Source organism: Lolium rigidum, chromosome 5 (assembly GCF_022539505.1).
Source record: "Lolium rigidum isolate FL_2022 chromosome 5, APGP_CSIRO_Lrig_0.1, whole genome shotgun sequence".
NCBI lineage: Eukaryota > Viridiplantae > Streptophyta > Magnoliopsida > Poales > Poaceae > Lolium > Lolium rigidum.
In genome coordinates, this window is record NC_061512.1 from 193305609 (window position 1) to 193331477 (window position 25869).

A 25869-nucleotide genomic window follows, 5' to 3' on the forward strand; every position below is an offset into this window, starting at 1 on the left:
TCTCTTATAATTAAACTCTCTAATTTCGTTGTTGTTTCCAAATCAAACTATTCAAAGCCAAACACATGCAAATGGATCAAAAAGTAGAATAGCACGAATACGAGTAAATAAAATTTAAGGTTACAAACCAAATTATTCAACATGGACAGATGTCACAGTTCATGAAGTGAATACCACAAATAGTCCAAACGAAATAAAAGCACAGCTATGAAGTATTGTGGAGTTGCTCATGACGCTCAATAAGATCATTTTATAGGTGAGTATGAATCTCTTGGTTCTCTATGTGCCGATGTGCTTCGAGGAATCTCTAAATAATGTTTGCATTATGTCCTGGTTCCACAAGATCCACATTGAAGATGTATCGAGATTTCTCATCTCACATGTCACACTCATCTTCAATGATCATGTTATGCAATGACGCAACATGTCATTATTTTCCGTAGGACCTTTTGTTTCCAATACTCAGCAGGGCCATGAACAACGGCAAAGCTGTTTTGAAGCACAACTAAAGCTATCTCCACATCCTTCATTTTCGACGCTTGCATCCGTGAGAAGTGAGATGTCATGCGGGTTGAGGCGGGTTGAGGAGGCACAACACCTTACCGAAGACCTCAAAGTGAAACGGAACTGATGAGGACCGAAAGATCAAGTAGGTCCATGCCCAAGCTAGAGTTCAGGCCAAGCAGTGGCCCAAGAACCTGAGCGAGGGAGAGTGTTAAGGGCATTGGCATGCGTCATCATCAGGTATCGAATTATTTATTGTAATTGAACTAGTTCCTCGAGAACTTCTCTTCCTCCTCCCCAGACTTCATCGTGATTCCCTTTCCCACCATAATTTTTTGGAATTATCAATAGGGAGACCATCGAGATGAACTTCTCATGTTTATTTGCTACGGGCTTACAAAGTTGTTTCATAAAAAATCTTTATTTGCTACGGGCTTACAAAGTTGTTTTATAAAAAATGAACTTCTCATGTGACGTGTGTAAAAAAGACAAAACTCAGTGCTAAAAATAATGCTTTTATAAGATAAATTTTGTCTTTTTACATAGACCACAAAAAATATTGATTTTTCGTGAAACTTGACGAATGCACGTATATTATGGAGATGTATATGTAGAATGTTTTGTCAAAAAAATTCGACAACTCAAAATATAATTTTTTGGTATAGTGAGCATACCACCCCGGAGCCGAATTGAATTTCTGATCATTAGCCTAGCTGTACGAGAAAGAAAGAGAGAAACGAAAGCTTACGTAAACAAAGATTTCTTCCATTTTTCTATGCACATTTCCTATCACTGCCAGTAATAGGTCGGTCCCGTAGCTTAATCATTTCAGTCTGTCTACGAACTAGCGGACTCCTAACAAAATCCTAGACCCTTCCTATGCACTGGCAAAACAATCATGCTATCTAATCTACAATCCCAAATCAGACACCAAAGCGAACAAGAAAGAGAAAAGAATGGGCGTATGTACAGTGAGCTTCAGCCGCTGTGTGGCAACTCCTTCCCTTCCCGGTGCGAGGGGAGCCCCTGGCTCCGCAATGTGTGCGTGCTCGATGTCGCCGTTGTCGCGTTTGAAGCCGAAGCCGACGCTTGCGACGTCGACACGGCGGACGTCGAGGGGGTGGTGCCGGATGACGACCCGTCGGAGTACTGCGAGCTGCGCAGGCCGTGGGCCCTCCTCCGGTACCGCGACCCGGGCGCGCCAGGCCGCGTCGGCTCCTCCAACGTGCTCTGCTTCTTGGACAGGATGATGACCACGCGCTTCATGTCCGGCCGCAGCCGCGGGTCGGCCTGCACGCAGAGCAGCCCGATGCGGATGCACAGCAGCACCTGGTCCTGCTCTGCCGCCGCCGCCTTCAGGGACGGGTCCAGCAGCTCCATGCTCCGCCCCTTCTTGTAGAGCTTCCAGGCGTAGTCAAGGAGGTTGTCGGCGTCGGAGTCGGGCGGCGGGATGAATGCCGAGTTCTTGCGGCCGGAGACGATCTCGAGGACGAGGACGCCGAAGCTGAAGACGTCGGCCTTGGCGGAGAGGTGGCCGTGCATGAGGTACTCGGGGGCCATGTAACCGTTGGTGCCGGCGACGCGGGTCTGCACGTGCGACCGCCCGTCGCCGGCCTCCGGGTAGAGGCGCGCCATGCCGAAGTCGGCGATCTTGGCCACCCACCGGTCGTCCAGGAGGATGTTGCTGGCCTTGATGTCGCGGTGGATGATGGGCGTGTGCGCGTCCTCGTGCAGGTACAGCAGCCCGCGCGCCACGCCCACCACCACCTCGTGCCGCCGCGGCCATGTCAGCTCCGCGCGCAGTTGCCTGCTGCTGTCGCTGCTGCTGCCGGCTGAAAATTCAACACAAGAAAAAGAATTAGCACCGACATTAGAGCTACGTAGTGCAGTACAGATTTCCAAGACGAAAACACTGTGTTTTTTCAGCATGCAACGATCAGAAGTTGAAGTAGCAGAAGCAAACGTCACTAACTCACTATAGCAAGATCAGATGAGGTTGGCATACACTGAAAACAGAAAGTCGCCTGTCGGCCTGGCCAATGCCCTGTCTACACGATCCAAGAAGGTGGTAAAATCATCTAGTGCAAATTTCTCTCGCCAAAATTACCTATACTTCATCTCATTTCCAAAAACTGGTCAACTCTCAACCGAAAAATCTGAAGCAAGTAGCAGTAGAACACTTGTACAATGTACACGCATACAATTGGTAAGGGAAAATGAATCTCACGGCACACACGGCAGCTAGCAATAGCGTTGCCGTGTGCCTTCCGGCAGGCTACAACAACACATTCAGGGGCGGAGCCAGAATCATCCCAAGACTGGTGCTAATACTGGTTTAGTGGTGCTAGTAATCTAGAATTTTCATATTTATAGTGTTGAAATTAGAGGCATGTGCGTTGCACTGAGGCTGCTGGACCGGTGCTACAGCACCGGTAGCACCATGCGCAGATCCGCCCCTGAACACATTAGATCAGATAGCAACGTGTCTGCGTCAGCTCACGACCATGTCGCCCAGGGGGAACGAATCGAATGGAAGAGAGCGAGAAACGCGCCCACTTTGGAAAATAGCTACACGAGCCAAGCTAGCACGCATCAATCAAGATCGCATCCAATCCAGCCCCAGCTGCACACTGCACCCAGCCGCCCACATAGACTACAGGAGGAAATCCAGGGCATTCAGTGACTTCGAGTGGAGGACTTTGACTCGGCCAAAAAAAAAGGATACTAGTTTGGTTAGTGTTTGGTATCAATCCACAGGGACACAAAAGGATAGTTTAACCTGACGCCAAGAACTGCGCGTGCAGGAGTTCTGAAATCCGTAGCCAAACCTCACAACAACAACAACAAAAAGGCGTCAGAACAGCTTCACGATCGAAAAGCATCATCAAAAGCTACCTAGTTAATTACTTTGTGGAAAAAAACGATCGAAGAGGAACACGTGTGGTCACTGGTTATGGTTGTGCCGACGTCGGTCGAATTGTCTATCTTTCAGGGCCCCTCGGTTAAGTGCGTTCCACCGAGGGATTTTGGCCTGAAGGTTGCCACATCGTCGTACGGCCGTGCAAGCGAAGCGGGTGGCGGCGGCATTGCACGATGCAACGCATCCGAGGCATGCACGCACCAAAGCACTGCCGGAGAAAAGGAGTGACCGAACTCGATGTTTACACCGTCGCGGTAAACGACTGATGAATCCGAGTAAAACGTGGTACGTATACTGTACCAGTAGTAGAAGAACATAACAGAAGATCGACTAATCTCACAAGGATTATCTAGCATAACAAGAGATTTTATGTGTCTTGTCCCGTTCACAGAATGAAACAGTCAATGGTTGGCTTTGATGGCACGCGGTCTAGAGTAGCGACGAGCACACGACTCCGTCAAGTACAGCGTTCAAAGACTGAGCTATACGTACGTACGCGGCTGAAAGGAAATCCGTGCACTCCAACTTTAGAGAAAGCCCTGCTTCATAAATGTGTGAATATGACCCAGACCAGGGGTCATGCACTCGTAATCAACTGATCATATCATACGGTTGTTCATGCTTCCTAAAGGGACAGCATCACAGCAGCTATAACAGCAGTGGCCATGCGTCATGGATGACCAATGAGCTGATACTAGTTTTCGCGGGGTATTTCTTTTGTAGAAAAAAAAAGAACCAGAAATGTAGTCAGAGCTACATGTAGCTCGTTTTAAAAAAAATCAAAAAGGGCATTTTAAAGTTTCAAAAATATCTGAAAAAATAATGTAGATGTAGCCAACGTTGTGTTCTACTACCAGCGTGCAAAATTTCAACTCAAAATACCTTATATATTCGGGACTGCACAAAAATGAAGAAATCTAGCATCTATAATAGCAAAAAAGTAAAAAAAATTAAAAATAAAATAAAACCTCAAAACCCGTCAGATTTTGACATTTTTGTGCAGCCCTGAATATAAAGGTATTTCGACTTGAATTTTCGCGCGTTGGTAGAACACGGCATTGTCTCCACATTGATTTATTTTCGGATTAAAAAAAGTCTAAATTTTCGTTTTCGGATTTTCGAGAAGAAAACATGAGCTAGATGTATTTCGAGCTACGGAAATCCACATTTGGAAAGAGGCTGGCAGTCTCGTGTACCTAGAATTCTCACTCCAATGAGAATTGAGAATGGTTGTAATTCGAGTGCACATGCGTAGATATCGCATACGCCATTCCGATCCCAATCAGAACCCTCTCTTCTAAATTAAGCAGGTCTGGCTGACCAGGGGCGGAGCCAGGATTTGACTATAGGGGGGGCGAGGAAGATAATGGCCAATGAATGGTGTATAAGATTTTTTTTTCCGAGGACTGACCGACATATATCTTAACATACAATCATTAGCAAAATATGACAATGTGACAAAGTATTTGTGCTTTTCTTCATTTATGAATAACAACATTTTTGAAAGATGTTTTGTACTTTCAATTCTTCACTTTCTTTTGTTTTGAACTCTATGGAAGTATAGAATATATATAATTTATATTCGATCTAATTACACCTACCAGTGCTATGTATGAATTGAATTGTGACAGTAATAGACGACATACCATAGGAATGGACAATTTAACCTTATGTGTGATAGACGAGGCAGTATCACAGGTTGCCCATCCACCCGTCGGTAGCCGCCGCTGCGCGAAAGTGCCGTAGCAGCTCACATCTAGGCGGACGGGCTGTATTCTCCTGTCCCGGTGGTGTATGTAGAGTTGTAGACGGCGCCGCGGCGAGTGTTGGGCGGCGGCAGGCAGCGGTGGTTGCAGCGAGAGGCGCCCTAATTAAGGGGATGTACGGTTCAATGAACCCACGATCGATCTCTAAGGCTAGGTAAGAAGCGAGTTTGCATCCAGGAAATGAGGAAAACAAAGTCGTATGGGGGAGATGAGGATCAGATGGGCTAATGGGCTCTAGTTCGCTGCACTAGATCTGTAACAGTTAAGCATGGGCTGATTAATCATGCACTAACTCCAGCCATTAGGGCATGTACAATGGTAGAGAAGGCACGTCTTCTCTTAGCTATCCACATCATCTAGAGAGGACACTAACGATAACGTGTACAATGCATCGTCTCTTTGTGTTATCTCTTGCAATTAATGAGAATCAATTAATTTTGGTAGGAAAATAGGCTGCTAAGGGAAGACATGTGGTACAATGGAGTAAATTGTCTTCTCTTATTTTCTAAGGGATCATCCCTTAGCTAAGGGAAGGCAACCTTCTCTTTCTCTATTCTCTCTCCTCCAACTCAGCAAATATCCTACGTGGCGGCTCTAAGGGAAGGCTGACGTCATCCCATTGTACATGCCCTTAGCGCCCATATACTAGTATACCAGTACAAGAAACTACTGCACGACATTGAGGGGGGCGACGCATTGGGGGGGTCTAGCCCCTGCTCGCCCCCCCTGTCTCCGCCCCTGTGGCTGACAGTGGGAATGCAGTACATGTACATGTACAATACCCGATCCCATCATTGACCATTCGTAGATCGATGAATGAGAAATGAGGAAACCATGATGTATGTTGGTGCCATATTGACTGTCTGGTCTATGCTTCGTTATCGAAATTCGATCCCCTCGTTGGATCGGTTGGAAAAAAATATGTTGCTGGCACATTCCACTGACCAAAACTGTCTGCACCAGCAGACAGCACTGCGCAGCACATGCGTGTGCATTCTGACTCTAATTTCGAGTGTATGTATGAGTATAGTATCTCTTTAAATTTTCTTTGTTTATGCGATATGCATACGGTTGTGGAGTGGCATCGGCAGCATAACACCCTCGCTGATGCAAGCAGCGGGGCTTATGTGAACTCTCTGAACTCTGAAGCGACTTCCCGGTGCATTCAACATATCCTAGTACTACGAAATGTCGCCACCAACCACGGTGGATGAGTATAGTAGTACAGAAATTGCAGCAAGCAACTAAGCTGGTCTAGCATGTGGATCCGTGCAAGCATGTCGCATCTCTCCGATCGCAGCAGGGGATTGGAATACAGTCGCGTATGAAACGCGTGAAACTGATAATTCGGTGTCCAAACAACCAATCAATCACTACGGTACGGTCGACCAAATTAAGGGGGCATGGAAATCAGAAACAGGGAATGGCGAAGAGAAATCGAGCGAATTGGGCGGGTGGGAGATCTCGGAGGCGCTAGGTACTCACAGTGCGATTTGTTGCCTTGCCTGTGCGGCGCTGCGTTGCTGCCGGAGAAGAGGATCTTGTCGAGGCTCTCGTTGGGGACGTACTCGTAGACGAGCAGCTTCTCGTCGGCGCCGTGGGCGCAGTAGCCGAGGAGGTTGACGACGTTGCGGTGCTGGACGCGGGAGAGGAGGCTGGCCTCGTTGCGGAACTCGCGGGCGCCCTGCCTGGAGGCGGCGCCGAGGCGCTTGACGGCGACCTCGCGGCCGTCCTCGAGCGTGCCGCGGTAGACGGGGCCGAACCCGCCCTCGCCGAGCTTCTGCTTGGCGCCGAAGCCGCGCGTGGCGGCGAGGAGCGCCTCGTAGCGGAAGGCGCGCTGCTCCCGCGCCGCGATGGCCTCCAGGTCCTCCTCCTCCCGCCGCGCGTCGGCGGCGGCGCGGCGGGCGGAGGAGGAGGAGGAGGAGGAGAAGGGGCGGCGGATGCGCGAGAGCAGGTCCCGGGGCTTCATGGCCGTGGCCGGACCTCCGCCGCCAGGCCGGTGGGGTGTGTGGGCGGGGACGGGGGAGCTGAATCGGCGCGGCGGGGTGTTGTGTCGGGCGGCGTGCGGCGTGCGCGTCGGGGCGGGGCGGGGCGGGGGAATCTGGGGTGGACGTGTGGGCGGGCGGGCGGTGGAGGAGAAGAGAGGCGTCGCTGGCTGGCTGGGTGAATTGCATTGGGGAAGAAAGTCGGGGCGACTGCGCGTTGACAAACGCGCCGCACGGACGCCGGGTGCCGCGACCGTTCCCAACCGCCACTTGTGGCGATTTACACAAAAATAACCCAAAAATGGAAGAAAAGCACAGACTGACCCTCCGGCGAAACTACCAATCTAACCCTTTTGTGTGGCGCCCCTCCCACGGGCGCCACACATGCCCATGTGGCTCCCCTCCTGCCGGCGCCACACACCCAGCCGACGTGGCCCCCTCGCCGCTGAGCTGGTGCGCCCATCCGACGTGGCAGCATGAGTGGCGCCCCTCCCAACGGCGCTACACATGCACTTGTAATCCCCCAAAACATATTGTGAGACAAATCCTCAGGGACTTAGCCGTTTTGCGAGGCTCGATGTGTGGCGCCGATGACACGGGCGCCACACTAGCCTGTGTGGCGCCGATGCCATGGGCGCCACACATAGAGGCTCGCGAAAACGACTAAGGACTTATCGTCCGGAGCCCCTGGATGTTTTCGACCCAATGGTTCATATAAGTTGGCATGTGTGGCGCCGATGCCACGGGCGCCACACTAGCACTTGTGGCGCCAGTGGGAAGGGCGCCACACATCCTTGTGTTGAAAACATGAAAAATCCTACCAAACTCCAACAGTTACGAGTACAACATTGGACACAACAAGTAGCAATTTCATGACATACACATATAACACTTCATAGGTCACATTGTAGCACGTAGATTCAAACAACAAGTAGCATTACGGACCATGGTTCGAAATGACATAGGGTTCACAAATCGATACTTATGAATATAGAGTTCACAACAACACGTAGCACATCCTAGTAGCGTCCTCGACGTGCCGTCCTCGTGGGCTGCTTCCGGACGGCCATCCTCTTCGTCCGCTGCCTTGGCTGCTGTTGCCGCCGCTCCGCTGCTCCCGCTCCTCCTCCTGCTCCTCCGTCGCTCCTCCTCGCTCCTCCTCCTCCTCCTCCTCCTCCTCATCCGAAGAGAACGGCTCGTCGTTCCTCATCCTCGACATAGCTGATCTCCGCGGCCGCCCGTCATCCTCCTCGCTGACAACCTTCTTTCCTCGGTTGACATAATCTTCCGGAGTGTACCGGTTTGGAGCCTTGCCCCTTGGCTTCAATCGGTAAGCTGACCGTTGCTTGGAGGTACGCTTCGGAAGTATGCCTTGACTCGGAATTAGGTCGTCCTCGGAGGAATCTTCACAAACATGAACACATGAGATTACAAAAGTTGAAATTAGTAAGAACATGTTTCACAAGCAACAAGATAGTCCATACATGTTCTTCGGAAGAGGAGGATGTAGGGATTTCGCCTTCGCGGCAACCTAGCAAGTTCGCTAACCGCCGCATCTTTCGTGCGTTGTTCTGCGTCATGGAACTCATGGTTACAAAGCCACCGAGAACATAATAGTGTACATTCAAAGTTGGTGATCATACCTTAATGAAATTCCGCAACGGTCCGACAGGCTTTTCATCTCTCCCGCTCTGCTCCCACATAACCTCGCAGTCCTCAGCTGTTTTTTGGATCTCCTTGTGTCGAATCAATAAATTGGGTAATACTTCCCTCGAAGCACATGGCAATCTCCATGATGTACTTGTGGGTCATCAAGACTATTTTCCAGCGCCGTTGCTCGGGAGCATAGCTTTATTTGGAAGTCTCACTTGGATTAATATTGTTCGCTGCAAATTCTCCATCATGGGTAAACCTCGCGATACTAAGATCGCCATATTACCATCCACTACAAGAAAAGCGTCACAATTCGAGTACGCTGCGCTACACTGGATTCACCAGGTAGCTGTGATTGATAAACTTGTGTCAGCGCACACATGCTTCGCATGCGGGTACATCTCGCTGAATCTGAACACTCTCATAATACTGATAATATTTCGACTGTGCTTGATGATAGTGGTTCATTGGGAACTTTTCTAGATGCTTCCATTGCTAGGTCTATACAAGCCTGCAAGAATGCTAACAAGTTAGTTACTACACCCGTTAATTCACCTGAACTTGAATACTCTAGTGATGATCTTGATGAAGATTATGTGGAACTTGATGATGATTTTATTGAAAAATGCAATGCTACTACTGATGCAAGAAAAATTAAAAAGTTGCTTGCGAACATACTCGTTAGATATAAAGCTGTCTCCCGATCCTAAATTTGCCACATCTCCTATAAACATTAGGGATAAAGATTATGATTTTTCTCTTGATCTATCTCATATAGCTATTGTTGAGAAAACACCATTTTGTGGTACTTGAAAAAGAAAGTGCTCGTTGAACACATGATCGAGTTATCTACTTTGAGTAGCTTGTTTTCTGATGATGTTAAGAAGCGTACTTACTTTGTTGCTAAAATATTTCCATTCTCATTGAAGGATGACGCTAAAACTTGGTATAATAATTTGCCACCTGGTTCTATTAAAAGTCCAAAAGAATTACTTGCTGTTTTCTTCCGCAAATACTTTCCCTAGTAGTGCTCAACATGCTTGGTTTGCAGAGAGTTTATAATTTTGATCGGGGGATGAAGAGAAATTGCCTCGAGGCTTGGGCGAGATTTTGCTCTCTTATTAGAGCTTTGCCCGACCATGATTTAGAAAAGCATGATTTACTTGATATATTTTATAGTGGACTAACCATTGAGTCTAGGGCATACCTGGATAGTTGTGCTGGTTGTGTTTTCGAGAAAAGAACTCCGGACGACGCCGAAGAATTATTGGCTAAAATAGGCCGGAATTATGATGATTGGAATACGCCCGAACCAACTCCAACGCCAATAGTGAAGAAGAGGGGTTTAATTAAATTGAATGATGAAGATATGAGGGAAGCCAAGAAGTCTCTCAAGGAGAAAGGTATAAAATCTGAAGATGTGAAGAATCTACCTCCAATAGAAGATATATGTGAGATAATCCCCCCTTCATCCATGATTGAGGTAAACTCGCTTCAACGCTTTACTAGGGAAGATATTCCGTATTCAAAACCTCCTCGCGCAATGCTTAGATGAGTTTGATAATTATATTGTTAAGCAAGAAAATTTTAATATGAGAGTAGAGAATCATTTAATGGAAAATTCTCAAGCTATTAGTCAATTGCATGATATTGTGGAGAGAACCTCCAATGATGTTAAGATGCTTGTCAAACATTTTCAAATGATTCAAACTCAAATTGATCAACTCACTAAAGTGCAAAATGACTTGTTAGGGAATAATTCTAAAGAGAAACATGCTTATGAAGTAACAACTAGAGGTGGTGTCTCTACCCAGGATCCTCTATATCCTCGAAGGGCATCCCAAAAGAATTGAACAAGATTCTCAACACATTGAACCTAGTGCTCATTCTAAGAAGAAAAAGAAGAAGAAACATAAAAATGTTGTAGAATCCTCTCGAACCTCGTTAATGATCCTAATAGTATTTCTATTTCTGATGCTGAAACCGAAAGTGGTAATGAACATGATAATGATAAAGATAATGATAAGATTGATACTCCTGATAAAGAAGAGGTTGAAGAAGAACCTGAAAAGCATGCTAAAAATAAAAAGTATACTAAAGAAGATTTTATTACCGAGAAACATGGTAATGAAAGAGAACCTTGGGTGCAAAAGCCAATGCCTTTTCCTGCTAAGAAACTAAAATCAAAGGAAGAAGAACACTATAATAAATTCTGTGATTGGATGAAACCTTTATTCTTGCAAATCCCTTTGATCGATGCTATTAAATTGCCTCCTTATTCAAAGTATATGAAAGATATTGTTACTAACAAAAGGAAAATCCCCAATGAGGAAATTTCTACTATGCTTGCTAATTACTCGTTTCAATGGCAAAATTCCAAAGAAGTTGGGCGACCTGGTATACCTACTATTCCTTGTTCTATTAAGAATAATTATGTTAAAACTGCTCTATGTGATTTGGGAGCCGGTGTTAGTGTTATGCCTTTTTCTCTTTATAAGAGACTTTACTTAGATAAGTTGATACCTACTGATATATCTTTGCAAATGGCTGATAAATCTACTGCTATTCCTGTTGGTATATGTGAGAATGTCCCTGTTCAAGTTACTACTAACTGCTTGATATTAACTGATTTTGTTGTATTGGAAATGCCCGAAGATGATAATATGTCTATTATTCTTGGGAGACCTTTTCTTAACACCGCAGGGGCTGTTATTGATTGCAACAAAGGAAAGGTTACTTTCAATGTTGATGATAAGGAACACACCGTCTATTTCCCCAAGAGGATTGAAAAAGCGTGCGGAGTTAATACTATCTCTCATGTGAGAACTATCAAAGTGGGAACCATCGATTGTCCTATATATGAGCCTAAAGAAGAATATCAAACTCTTGTTATTGGATCCATATCAATACAATTCAAGGTAACATGATTGATTTGAGGTTTATTTCTTCATATGCTATGTAAAATTTATTTGGTGGCAAGACTTGATCAACCTTGTTAACAAATACTTTTTGTATGCACAGAGGAGGTAAACAACATCTCTTTCTTTCTCCACTTGCTTTAGTTGCTGTAGCACTTTTAATTTGCAAAGTTTCTTAATTGATTTGAGATTTCAAAAAATTTCCTGGCCAGTAATAATAAACTTAATACCCAGAAAATGTGCATTTTTCAAAGTTTTCAAAAATTCGCGAAAATTATACCGTTGGTCCTATTTTTCGACGAGGCACCTGGGAGCACCAGAGGATGACATGTGGGGCACCAGAGGGCGCCACACAAATGGCCGGCGCGGCCAAGGAGGTGGCCGCGCCACCATGTGGTGTGGGCTCCCCTCTGCCCCACTTTGCCATCTCTTTCTCCCAGCACCTTCTCTCTCCCGAAAAAACTCGTACCAAGTTCATCTCTCTCGCGTTTTTGCTCCAGAGCTCCAGCATTTCTCGATCTCTTTGCTCAGCCCAGATTTCTGTCCGAAATTTGGCACATTTGCTCTTCGGTATGTGACTCCTCCACCCATCCAAGTAGAATTTCGTTTGGTTGAGTATATCTTGAATATTTTGCTGCTGTAGGTAACATGTTTGGTGAGCTTGCATGCTTGTTCTAATTGGTAGAAATTAGTTTTGATGCATGATTAGTACTCTAGCAAGTTCCTATGGTAGTTTCCCTCAATTTTATGTCACCAAATCAAATTTTTATATTGGTTGTTGAAATTTCAGAAAATGGAATGGAATAGATATCACTTGAACCAGCGAGAATTGGAAGTCCAACAAGTTATGGTAGTCAATCGTGAAGAGGGAGTATACCCCTCTTACTACCCGTGCGCGGATTTCATGAGAAGCGCGGGGATATTTGAAGATGTTCAAACTCTAATTTCTCGTGCAGGGCTGAGTGACTTTGTTGAAGGAGAGCCAAGACAATATGTAAAATTAACTATGGCTTTTGTGCAGGACTTCAAGTTTAATTGGTCGCGATCTAACCCCACGGTCCAGTATAAAATTTACAATAAAACTGTCAACTTGCCATTTAGTGCTTTTTGTGCAGCAATTAGAATACCGCAATGGGGGTCGTGCGAGAAGATAAGGGGATCGCCGCAAGAACTCTCGGATCTTTACAAGATGATTTGCGATGGAAGGAGTTTCTCAGGTGAAAGTGGTAAAATCACTAGTATTCAGCTCCCGGCTATCCGCTACTTTGCTTATTTTATTACCAAATGCGTTCTCGCCAAAAGGATTGGTAGTAAACTTTCTATCCCAGATTTGGCTTTTCTAGCTGCAAGACTCGCAAAATAGTAGGTCTTATAATTTGGGGGCATTAATAGCTTATAGACTTGCTACTAACCGTGAGAAAGGTGGAATGTGTGGAGGCCTCATCGCCTCCCGTTTACTAGCTTTTCATAATGTGGAACCTCATCATTTTGATATTCCGTTCCCCATAGAAAAACTTGACATAGCCTCTATGATTAAACATGAATTTGTTTCAGATTCCTCCAACTTGGGTAACCTGTATTATAAGATGATATTTTATAAGAAAGTTTGGAGAATAACTAAGAAAACCGAGAAACTAGTAAGATTGCCTGCGCCTGTTTTGTCTAACCTTGATTCCAGGGGAGATTGGTCGGTCACAGAAGGTGCACTGGATGCACATATAGAGAGAGGAGGCCAACATGCAAGAGACGACATAGAGGAGCTTTACTATGACTACTCCATGGACTACCCACCGGCGAGGAACGACCCTCGTTGGGGATGAACTCCACTTAGGCCAAGAGCCTAAGCTTGGGGGGAGGTATACCGGCATCACTCATTCTTTGCATATTATGATTGCTGGATACTTGTATATACTTGTTTAGTTTGTTTGAGTGGTTTTCCAATGAGAGGAAGATGATATTTGGGGAAGTGCTGCCTGAAAACAGATTCTGGGCTGTTACCGTAAAAATTCGTGTGCCCAGCCAGAACAGTATTTTGAGTTGAAAATTTTTGTGCAGGTTCCCCAGGTTGTTATCTAACTTTCATTAGTTGAACACTTTTTGAACTGAGCAACGTAAGATTTTTGTAAAAATCAATTTCTGTACTGCTGTCAGGTTTTGGCAGATTTCTGCCATTTCGCTTTTCTGTGTTTCTTTTAGTTTGCTATTTCTTGCTTTCGCTTTGTTTCTTTCCCAAAACACAAAAAGACCAAAAATATTTCTGTTGTTTCTCTTCACCATTTCTTTATCTTGGTTTTTGCATTTGTTTCGCTTTATTTGCTATTGCTAGTTCGCTATAAGAAAACCCAAAAAGATTTTGCTTGGTTTGCTTGTTTCCTCTTGTTCTTATTTGCAATTTGAAAACACCAAAAATATTTGCTGTTCTTCTTTGGTTTGTAAAGTTCTTTATGAGTTCAATGGTCTTCGGTGGCTGGAGCGTGGTTTTCATTTCATATTATCCAAGCTACACAAGTGAAAAGGCAATAATGACGATCTACGACAATCCGATTGTGGTGAGAGGCTGGTATGAACTCTATTTGTTTTCATTTTTGTACATATACTCATCCATGTGAGCATGCTTAGTTGGTTCATGTGAGGTATATGTTATTTGAGAAAGTCTAGTAGTTTATGATCTCTCATGTTTAGCTCCAATCTATTAATATGAGTAGCATGTCATGGATGTTTGCTTGCATTGTTTTATTCATAAGTAAGTATGGCATTGTGGTATCCTCCTCTGAATAATTCGTTTATATCGACTTGGCACATGCTCACGCATGCATATGACTGAACAAAAGTCAATTAAGCCTCAATGATTTACATTGCTTCGCAGTTCTTGTATCACTTTTATGCCTCAATTAATTTATTTTGCCGCAAGCATGATTATGACAGCTATCGCTCTCTTGATTTGTCGCTCCCTAGTATTTTTGCTAGCCTTCACTTGTACTCGAGCGGGAACGCTGCTCGTGCCTCCAAACACATGAAAACCAAGTCATTCCGAGTGTCCACCATAAATACCTATGCATGGCATTTCAAACCATTCCAAGTAAATTCTCATGCGCTACCTTTAAAACCTTCAAAATGCTTCTCAATTTGTGTTAATGTTTCATAGCTCATGAGGAAGTATGTGGTGTTTAGCTTTCAACCTTGTCATTTACTTTTGACGGACTCTCATATGGAATAGTGGCACATCCGCTTATCCAATAATTTTGCAAAAAGAGCTGGCAATGGGATTCCCAGTCCCGAATTAATTAACTTAAATAGACACTCCTCCATGGTTTGTGATTGTTGGACGGCACCCGAAGGATTCGGTTAGCCATGGCTTGTGTAAGCAAAGGTTGGGGGGAGTGTCATCATCATAATAAAACTAAAATAAAAAGGCACTCCTTCATGGTATGAGATTGTTGGCAGGCACCCGAGGATTCGGTTAGCCATGGTTTGTGTAAGAAAGGTTGGAAGGAGTGCCACATAAATATGCAATAATTCATGGGAGCCGCTCTTGAAAGTCCGGTTGGCGAGGTAGTTAGTGTACCCATTACCATTCGTTGACAACAACAAACACCTCTCAAAATAATTTTACTCCTGATTTATACAAATGAAAAGCTCTAGCGCATGTTAATCCCTGCTTCCCTCTGCGAAGGGTCAATCTTTTACTTCTATGTTGTGTCTCCATTATTTCTTTGAGTACTATCTTGAGAGCACAATTGTCATTCTTAGTACAATATGCTTGTCTCAAAATATGATTGATTGTGGTATAACTTTGATGCATTTATCTTTTGACAATCACTACTTCTAGTCTTTCTATGAACTTCAAAGGTGCCCGGACATTTATGTTTTTCCAATCAAATACAGGCAAGCGAGATACCACTTTATCATACTCTCTTATGAACATTGCAATCCTGCTTATATACATGATTCATGATGCTTATTATTAATTGTTGGTACCTCTTCATGATTGATATAGCTGTTAGATGATCTTATTTGCATGTACCTTGTTATGAACTGCTCAAGTATTAGCCATATCATGAGAATATATACATCATATGAGCAAATGTGTTCGTGAAAGTTCTTTTATCGCTCGCTTGTTAATCGAATTGCTTGAGGACAAGCAATAAGCTAAGCTTGGGGGAGTTGATACGTCCAAAACGTATCTACTTTCCCGAACACTTTTGCTATTGTTTGGCCTCTAATTTGTGTATTTTGGATGCAACTAACACGGACTAACGCTGTTTTCAGCAGAACTGCTCTGGTGTCTCGTTTTTGTGCAGAAATCCAACTTTCGGGAAAAACCTCGGAATTTATGCAGAAGGCCCTATTTTCCCAGGAAACTAACGGAGCCAGAAGGGCAATCGAAGTGGAGGCCCGAGGGCCCCACACCACCTGGCGGCGCGGCCCAGGGGGGGCCCGCGCGGCCAGGTGGTGTGGCCCCCTCGGCCGGCCTCCGACGCCCCCCTTCGGACTACTTATTCGCCTCGACCTAAAAACGCCGGAGAGAAGTCGAAGTCGCCAGAAACCCTCCAGAACGCCGCCACATCGCGCAACTCCGTCGCGGGAGCCAGAAGTCTCCGTTCTGGCACTCCGCCGGGACGAGGAATTGGAGGAGATCATCACCGCCATCACCGCCAACGCCTCTCCATCAACCAGCCATGTTTCCCCCATCCATGTGTGAGTAATTCCCCCGCTGTAGGCCGAAGGGGATGGTAGGGATTGGATGAGATTGGTCATGTAATAGCATAAGATTGTTAGGGCATAGTGCCTAGTGTCCGTAGATGGTACTTTTATGATATTGTTGCAACTTGTTATGCTTAATGCTTGTCACTAGGGCCCGAGTGCCATGATCTCAGATCTGAACATGTTATTGTTTCATCATGATATTCATTGTTTATGGTCTTACCTATAAGTTGTATACACATGTCGCTGTCCGGAACCAATGGCCCCGAAGTGACGAAATCGGGACAACCGGAGGGAATGGCAGTGATGTGAGGATCACATGTGTTCACGGAGTGTTAATGCTTTGCTCCGGTACTCTATTAAAAGGAGTACCTTAATATCCAGTAGTTTCCCTTGAGGCCCGGCTGCCACCGGCTGGTAGGACAAAAGATGTTGTGCAAGTTTCTCATTGCGAGGTACGACTATAATTGGAACACATGCCTATTGATTGATTAGTACTTGGACACCGTTTTATTATTATCTGCAAATGCCCTGCTATGATTGTTACATGAGTTTCTCTCATCCATGCAACGCCCGTCATCCGTCCCCGTGCCTACAGTACTTTAATCCTGCTGTTTACTAAAATCACTACTGCTGTCTTTGTTACTCTGCTATTGTTATTTCATCACTGCTACTACTATAAAACCGTTACTACTGATAAACTCTTGCGAGCAAGTCTGTTTCCAGGTGCAACTGAATTGACAACTCCGTTGTTAAGGCTTTCAAGTATTCTTTGTCTCCCCTTGTGTCGAATCAATAAATTGGGTAATACTTCCCTCGAAGACTGTTGCGATCCCCTATACTTGTGGGTCATCAATGTGCATTGTTATGCCCTCTCTATTTGTCAATTGCCCGACTGTAATTTGTTCACCCAACATGCTTTTATCTTATGGGAGAGACACCTCTAGTGAACTGTGGACCCCGGTCCATTCTTTAATACTGAAATACAAATCTGCTGCAATACTTGTTTTACTATTTTCTCTGCAAACAATCATCTTCCACACAATACGGTTAATCCTTTGTTACGAGCAAGCCGGTGAGATTGACAACCTCACTCGTTTCGCTGGGGCAAAGTACTTTGGTTGTGTTGTGCAGGTTCCACGTTGGCGCCGGAATCTCCGGTGTTGCGCCGCACTACATCCCGCCGCCATCAACCTTCAACGTGCTTCTTGGCTCCTCCTGGTTCGATAAACCTTGGTTTCTTTCTGAGGGAAAACTTGCTGCTGTGCGCATCATACCTTCCTCTTGGGGTTGCCCAACGAAAATACACGCCATCAATAGGTCACATTGTAGCACGTAGATTCAAACAACAAGTAGCATTACAGACCATGGTTCGAAATGACATAGGGTTCACAAATCGATACTTATGAATATAGAGTTCAGAACAACACGTAGCACATCCTAGTAGCGTCCTCGACGTGCCGTCCTCGTGGGCTGCTTCCGGACGGCCATCCTCTTCGTCTGCTGCCTTGGCTGTTGTTGCTGCTGCTCCTGCTGCTCCTGCTCCTCCTCCTGCTCCTCCTGCTGCTCCTCCTGCTACTCCTCCTCCTCCTCCTCCTCCTCATCTGAAGAGAACGGCTCGTCGTTCCTCATCCTCGACATAGCTGATCTCCGCGGCCGCCCGTCATCCTCCTCAGTGACAACCTTCTTTCCTCGGTTGACATAATCTTCCGGAGTGTACCGGTTTGGAGCCTTGCCCCTTGGCTTCAACTCGGTAAGCTGACCGTTGCTTGGAGGTACGCTTCGGAAGTATGCCTTGACTCAGAATTAGGTCGTCCTCGGGAGGAATCTTCACAAACATGAACACATGAGATTACAAAAGTTGAAATTAGTAAGAACATGTTTCACAAAGCAACAAAATAGTCCATACATGTTCTTCGAAGAGGAGGATGTAGGGATTTCGCCTTCGCGGCAACCTAGCAAGTTCGCTAACCGCCGCATCTTTCGTGCAGTGTTCTGCGTCATGGAACTCATGGTTACAAAGCCACCGTAACATAATAGTGTACATTCAAAGTTGGTGATCATACCTTAATGAAATTCCGCAACGGTCCGACAGGCTTTTCATCTCTCCCGCTCTCGCTCCCACATAACCTCGCAGTCCTCGCCTGTTTTTTGGATCTCCTCCCGCTGTGACAAACATAGCATACACAATTTAAGCGAGCACATGGCAATCTAGATGATGTACTAGTTAGTGAGAGAATCCATTACCACGAAGTTCAGCTCGGAAGCAATAGAAGTCGATCTCCCTCTGCGAGCAAAACTGTCGTGCTGGCTTTGCCCAACCTCATCGAACTGGATGGGGTCGTCCAAGATGTCCTCACGATACGCGCGCTTCACTAACTCGATACGCGTGTTCTGATGGAACCACTCGAGGTAGTTGTTGAAAGCGGTGAAGTCGTGAGGCACAATCTGCTCAGGGCCAGCATTCCGTGCCGCTTCCAAGCAGTGTTGGAACGCTGCGATGTGGCCGCTATGATGGATCGGCCAATTTGTGATCTTCCTCCGCCGCCGCCTATCAAGCCCGCAAGAATCAACAAGTTAGTTTGTACCTCTTCTATCAAGAATCTTCCATCGCATGATTCCGAAGTTTACCTATGAAGCGCCTTGTCCGTGTCTTGCCACATTGGTGGGCACTCCGATACAGCCCAAACTGTCTCATCACTCTTTGCGGTTGGTGGTGTTCAACAAGCCACATGCATATGAGTGGGCAGCGCATACGCCGTAACCGCGCCTCCTCCGTGCACTTGGGGTTCGGGTCAGCCATCCCCGCGCCAATATGGTAGTAGCTACCATATGGCTCCCATTCCACCTGCAGCATACAATTATTTAGAACATGCCAGGTAGAATCAATCAAAACTAGGATTGCAACTCCGCAGTGGATCGGTTACCCGCTCGGCGGTAAGAGTGTCCAACTCCGCAGTTGTACTGCCCGTACATGACCATTGGATCGCTCGTCATCTCCGAGACATTGTCCCAAAGGTATGCCCAAGTGGGCTCCCGATCGTGAAAGTGAGGGAAATGAGGCCATGACGTCTCGTTGAGTACCCTGGGACGCCCAACTGATAGGCGGTCCCAGCTCCATACGGAAAGTAGGAGCATGCATCCACCAATACCGCCGCTCCCAGTCTTGCTCCCAGTCCTGCGACAAGCTTCGTCCAACTGCGTACATAAGATATTTGGTTACTACTTTGTGTAGCGCACTACTATAGGAAAATAGTACATAAAACAAATCATCACCTGCCGGTAGAGGTAGGCAAGTGCCGCTGTTCCCCAACTCCACCTGGCGTCTAACACCGTAAGCGCCTTCAGCCAACACCAATGGGCCAGCTTACCCCCACCGTCGTGAAAGAGAGTCCTGGAAATCATGTACCATAAGTACACGCGGGCGTACGTCCTCCGAGTGTCCTCGTCGACCTCTATGGGGCATTCTGCAAAGTTAGTTCTGATCCAAGAGAAAGACGCGCCGGCGGGAACTCTCTCCTTTGGATTTGCTAGCGCCGGAGGAGCCCTGCCAATAAGGTCCTCCATCTGTCCGCGCCACCCATCAGAAGCTGTGTTCATACACAGTGGCTCGCCCTGAATAGGTAGTGCAAGGATCATGGAAACATCCTCGCGAGTAGGGGCCATCTCGCCGGCCCTCAAGTGGAAGGTGTGAGTCTCCGGCCTCCACCGGTCGACAAGGGCGGTGAGTGCCGAGGGGTTCATGTGTGGCCCCCCACGGCTTACAAGGGATATGAACGGCATAAGACCGGTAGGCCGGATGAACTCCGTGTACCTCTCGTCATAAGGTATATCCGGTGTGCCATGGTAACGAATCTTCAAAGGGTGAAGATCCGTTTCCCTCTCCGTCATATGAACAGCCCGGTGCTCCCCGTCGTACTCTTCATCCGGAAGCCACACCATCCTACATGTTTACACAACCATGTTATGAGTCATTCCACTAACAAAAATGAGCAACACATACATGAGAATATCCAAATACATGATAGTTCATATCCAAATACATCACACATATGAATTTCGTAAGACATACCATTCCTAGGCACATAATAGACATATGTTAGACAATAGAATAGGCATTTGCTAAGCTCCAATTTTGCCTTTCACCACATACATACATATGTAAGACAATATATCTAACTTTCGAATCACCCATACATACACACATTTGAGTGCAACAAGTTTGAATAGGCATTTGCTAGGCATATGTAACAAATTTGAATGCATTTGCTAGGCAAATATTAGACATTTCAACACATACATACATAGGATTTCAACACATACATGTAAAATTTCATATCTAGGGCTCCAACAAATCTTTGGTTCAAACACATATACTACAATGTAGATTCCACCAACACAAAAGGGTTAGATTGGTGAAATAGTTTCGCCGGAGGGTTAGTCTGTGCTTTTCTTCCACTTTTGGGTTATTTTTGTGTAAATCGCCCCACCAAACGAACCAAGCAAATCGATCCAGCCAGAACCACATACCAGGTACGAGCATCGATCCATCGAAAACAAGTTCTCCAGCCAGCGAAACACGAAGCGTCGAGCAGTAGGTACCGATCACTACCTCACGTGTCTGGATTACCGGCACTTTCTTGCCGGCAGTTTAGAAATACGCCTACAATGCTATTGATTAGCGGCACTTCCTGGTGAGTGCCTTAGATTACCACCTAATTAGCGGCACTTTTAGGAGGTTGCCGTCAATGTTCGATTATTAATGGCATTTATCGAAGTGCCGGCATTATTTTCCGAAAATTGAAGGGCCTAAATGCAAAATGAACAGACATCCCTGTCCCGACTCTAATTCTCTCGCACTCCTCTCCCCCACCCACCTCTCTCTCTCGCGTGCCGCCGCCGCTGCCGTCCGACGCCGGCCGCCGGCCGCGTCCGCCGCCTCTACTCACAGAGAGAACTGCGTCTTGTGCCCCTCCACTGGATCCCTACTCTCGCCCCACCGCTCCGCACCTGAGAGCGACGTCGCGGCTAACCCTAGCAGTGGTTCAGCACGGTCGCCGCCGCGGTTCCCGCGCCGCCACACCTCGTGCTTCTCCCCGTACGACACCTCGCGGCATGCTTCTCGGCCCCGCCCCCGTGCTCCTCGCTCCTGCTCCTCCTTGTTTTTGCCGTGCGGCTTGGCGCCGACCGCGACGAGCCCTCACACGACGCCATCCTCCCTATCCTACGCAGGGGCCTGCCCCGCCGTGGGCGCCCTCGAGGACCGCAACATCGCCAGGGACCACGACAATCAAGGCCTCCTCGTCGACGACCGGCGCCGACCAGACCACGCGCGTCGAGGCCGAGGCGCGTACCGTCGCGGGCGAGGGTGGAGCTCCAGCGAGGTCCTCGCCGACGTGCGGGTGCCGGCTGCGCGTCCTCAGCGAGCAGCTAGGGCGTACTCAGTCCGAGTCGGCCAAGGCTGACAACATCGCTATCCAAGGATATCGAGAAGGGCAGGTAACCCGTCTGTTTAATTCCTTAGAATCAAAGGGAAGGCTCCGTGACTACTCTTGTTCAAATTGAGACCAAAACCCTACTACCAGTTCATGTCATGATTCAGTTTTAGCGCTGAGATTCTATTTTTGGATAATTTGTGTGGATGTTGTGAATGCACTTTGTATTAATTCTCATGGTTAGTGTTAGGATTTTTCTAATTCCACAGAACCTGCTAGAGAAATTTTCCGGGGCATTCATGCACATACAAAAGCAGCTCTTGTGGTGTTGACTCTTGAGCTGCTATAGATTGCTATGCTCAAGGGAGCCAATCTGTCCATGGAAGTGTTTAGATTGTTGGCATGTCAAGCATTAGGGTTATAGCTTCAATGAAGCCTTGTCTTTGATCGGAAGATCAATGAGTTACAGTTAAGCTATTTTTCTAGTACCTTCCATGTTGCATGAGTAGAAGTATGAAAGCACATGTCTTAAGAAAAATCCACTGTTTATGTGCTTAACAATTTTCGGTAGCAAAGATAGAGTTACTTGGGGGATTGATATAGACTATGGTGGTGCATTTTTTTTTTGCTAAAGACTAAAGATCACCCGTGTCATTTTCACAAGCAATTTTTTGGTTCACTTGAATTTGTAATGAATGGTTTATGCTCATCCGATGGTGTGTAAGGCTGCAAGTCATTCTCGGGAAATGCAAGGTACACCTTAGATAAAAGCTTCCAAGCGCCTCCTATATAAGTAGATATACTGAGCCTTATTTTGTTTGCACTTTCTTGACAAATATAGTGGTACACAGCCATAAGGCTTTTGTTGTACTTACATAGTACTTCGCACTCAGTTTTGCCATAAGTCATTATCTATTGAAGTGTCAAATGACTATTCCCGTGGGAAGCAACCTGTTTTATACTTCCATCTCCTCCCTGTTCTTATGGTCCCCAAGTGGGCTACACAATTTGTGGCCTGCCTATGCAAATCTTAGGTTTTTTTTGAGTCATTGCTGGAAAAATAACTCAGGTTGCATGTATTTATATTAATGGAAGAAGTGGCAGACAAAGTTCATTTTTCTGCAGAATCTTGTAAGGTTTCTGAATTATTGTGACTTTGCGAGTAGTGGTTGAAAAGCAAGGTCGCCACGGCAGCCTGTATTACGCGCACTTGATGTTATCAGGATTTTGTAGTTAATTTCTGTTTTTCCGCCATCAAAACATTAGCACTAAGTTGTCCGCATTTTCCAGAAAGGACAAGGAAAAGCAATTCCCCATCGAGTAATGCGACCCCAACACCACTCCCAGGACTTGATTGAGGATTTGAATGCATGCATGGTAATTACCCTATTCCGAGCATTGCCATTTTCTTTTTCTCGAAGTTTTGTTTGAGTGCTAGAGTAACGAGGATCGGAAGGATGACCAACATTTTATTACATTCAAAGAACAGCTTCACTATTTACAGGTTTAGTTTTTGTGTGATTCAAAGAATGGCTTCACTATTTGCAGATTACTTAGGTTCCACTTTCATAAGTACTATATTAAAGTGCAAGCCACTCCTTTTTCTCCTCTTTCTTCCTTTGAGCTCTCGTTTCTCTAATTTGTCTGTACCAGTGGAGGAAGATGACGAACCAACCACAAAGAATACTTCTCCCCAACTCATCTCATCTACTAGAACAAGCATCATCTCTCCCTAATTTGCCGTTTGAGCACTCGATCTGTTTTAATTTTTTCCCTCTCCTCTTAATACCTTCCATAATCTAATTATTGCATCGTTTCGAAGGTTCATGAGTTTGATGTACTAGATGGAGAAGTAAGGTTCAGAATCTGCGAGTAAGACAAGCATTGCATGATAATAAGTTAGCATCAATTTTATTTTCTCATGTGGGTTCTCCGAGAAGCATGCATAAATCGTGTTTTAACTCGCTACTTTTTTGGGTACAATGCTTACAGGAAATTCATCTATACGGATGTGTCACATAAATGATGAAAATGTACGGCTCCCCGTAGATAAAACTGTCATGTTGTTTCACTTTGATCATCTAATCTTTTTTGTTGAGTGCATGTTATTATTAGTTGGTTGCTTTCTTAGGGAAATTTGTTCTCAGCAGATGCATGTTATTAGTCTTAGAGCATAGGTATGTATAGAAGTGTACAACGACATCGCCATATAATTATTCGATCCCTCCATTAATATAATTTTCAACGAGTCCAAAGTTCTGATGGTTTCAGGCATATGATTCAAAAAAAAAAAAATCTTCAGCAGAAATTAGTGGATACTTTGCACACAAGATATGCTTTAAAATTATATATGATCATTGGGTCATTGGGTAAGCATTCCTGTTGTTAGCTTTCTGTAAAGTTACAATTTGTATGAACTGAATCAAATTTGCACAGATTGCCAAAACTGAACCTGAAAGATAGTCATGCATAAAGGGTGACTACATAGAGTGTGTGTAAAAATGCACCACTGGTGCAAAATAAATACACATTACTGGAACCATTAGTACATTGTAAAAATCAAACGGAGTGGGCAATTTCTAGATGTGACCACTGACCAGGTCGTGTGCCAATGCTTATTCCTGTGTACCTTATATGATGATAGTGGTCCTTGGCTTATAATTTACTGAAAAACTTTGCTTGTGCACTCATTGCATTTAGTCAGAAAGATTGAGTGTATAAATTGTTCTATAAACCATGAAACAATACCACATTCTTTATTCATACTTCCCAAATTGTACGAATACGTAAGAAACACGAGTGAGCCATGTGATCGAAAACCGATACAAACACATAGAGAGGTCAGCTCGGAGAATAAGAGAAACTACCTAAAGTTCACAAAAATATTTCTTTATCCTGAAGTTACACTCATGGTTACAACTTTTCAAAAAAACAAGTTCACAGAATTGTGGCTTATTATGAGGTTACACATTCTATACCAACTGGTTGATATCGATTAATATCATAGGATTGGTATAGCCTAAAGTTACACTAATAAATATTAAAAGACCATGATCAGTTGATATTCAGATAATTTGCTTATATTTGAATTTGCTAGCTTGACTATACTAGTGCATATCTCAGCCAAGTGAATCGAAAGTATAAAACCGTGTGTGCGCTTCCAACTTTAGTCACTCCGCCCCGAAGTTGAGGCCCTTATTCTTGGTTAGATCTCGGAAACTAAAGATGGCCTTTCAAAAAGGCTTTATTCAGTAATTCACTTATATGATTCCGGGATTCGGTACATGTAAAGGGAATTTCTAAAGCTATAACACTTACTTGGGCTGGTGCAACTGTTTACGTAATTTGTAATCTTCTTTTACTATATGGACAGTATTTCGACCTTTGTTAGATCTCTCGTGCACTAGATGTTGGCTCTTCATCTTGAAGCTCTATGGTTGTCCGATGAATATTTGTAAGCTGCATCTTCCGTAGATGGGTAGTTAGTAAGACCCAACTATTAACGAGTTGTGATTTAAACATTCTTTATATGATCCGAAGAAGGAAATTTAAATGGGTAGTTAGTATACTTTTAAGACCCAACTCGTTAATACGATATTATTCCATTGTTTTGTAGTGTGCATGTTTTGATTAAGATCCGGATCACTTCTCCCGCTTGAAAACTATAGGAGGTTGGTTCGAGCGTCAATGCCTTCCCTTTGATCCCGCTGCCGCCCCGGGTCGGTGAGTGGCAAGCTACATGAGGTATCACTAAAATCTTTATATATCTACAATTTCTTTGTGGCTGAACAGAATGCATCGAAGATTCAGTTCACATGTTATCCCTAAAACTGCTTATAACTCGCTGCATCCAAGTGCTCAACTTCATGTACGTTTTATCCGTATAGATGAGTTCTTACCGGTTACATTCATTATCTTATCCGTAATGTTTTCTAGATTTCACGGCACATGGGCAACGAGATGACAAGCCAATAAGAATTTCAA

At 45.3% G+C, this 25869-nt stretch overlaps 1 protein-coding gene across 1 annotated transcript; it reads right to left on the reverse strand.

Moving 5' to 3' along the window:
• Nucleotides 1-1245: 1245 nt before the first annotated feature.
• LOC124658039 (cysteine-rich receptor-like protein kinase 43) lies at nucleotides 1246-7159 on the reverse strand. The gene is made up of 2 exons (XM_047196488.1): nucleotides 6681-7159; nucleotides 1246-2329 (listed from the first exon to the last, which is right to left on the reverse strand). Exons 1-2 carry the CDS (start codon nucleotides 7157-7159, stop codon nucleotides 1483-1485), a joined length of 1326 nt encoding a protein of 441 aa, XP_047052444.1. The 3' UTR covers nucleotides 1246-1482.
• Between the last annotated feature and the right edge of the window lie 18710 nt (nucleotides 7160-25869).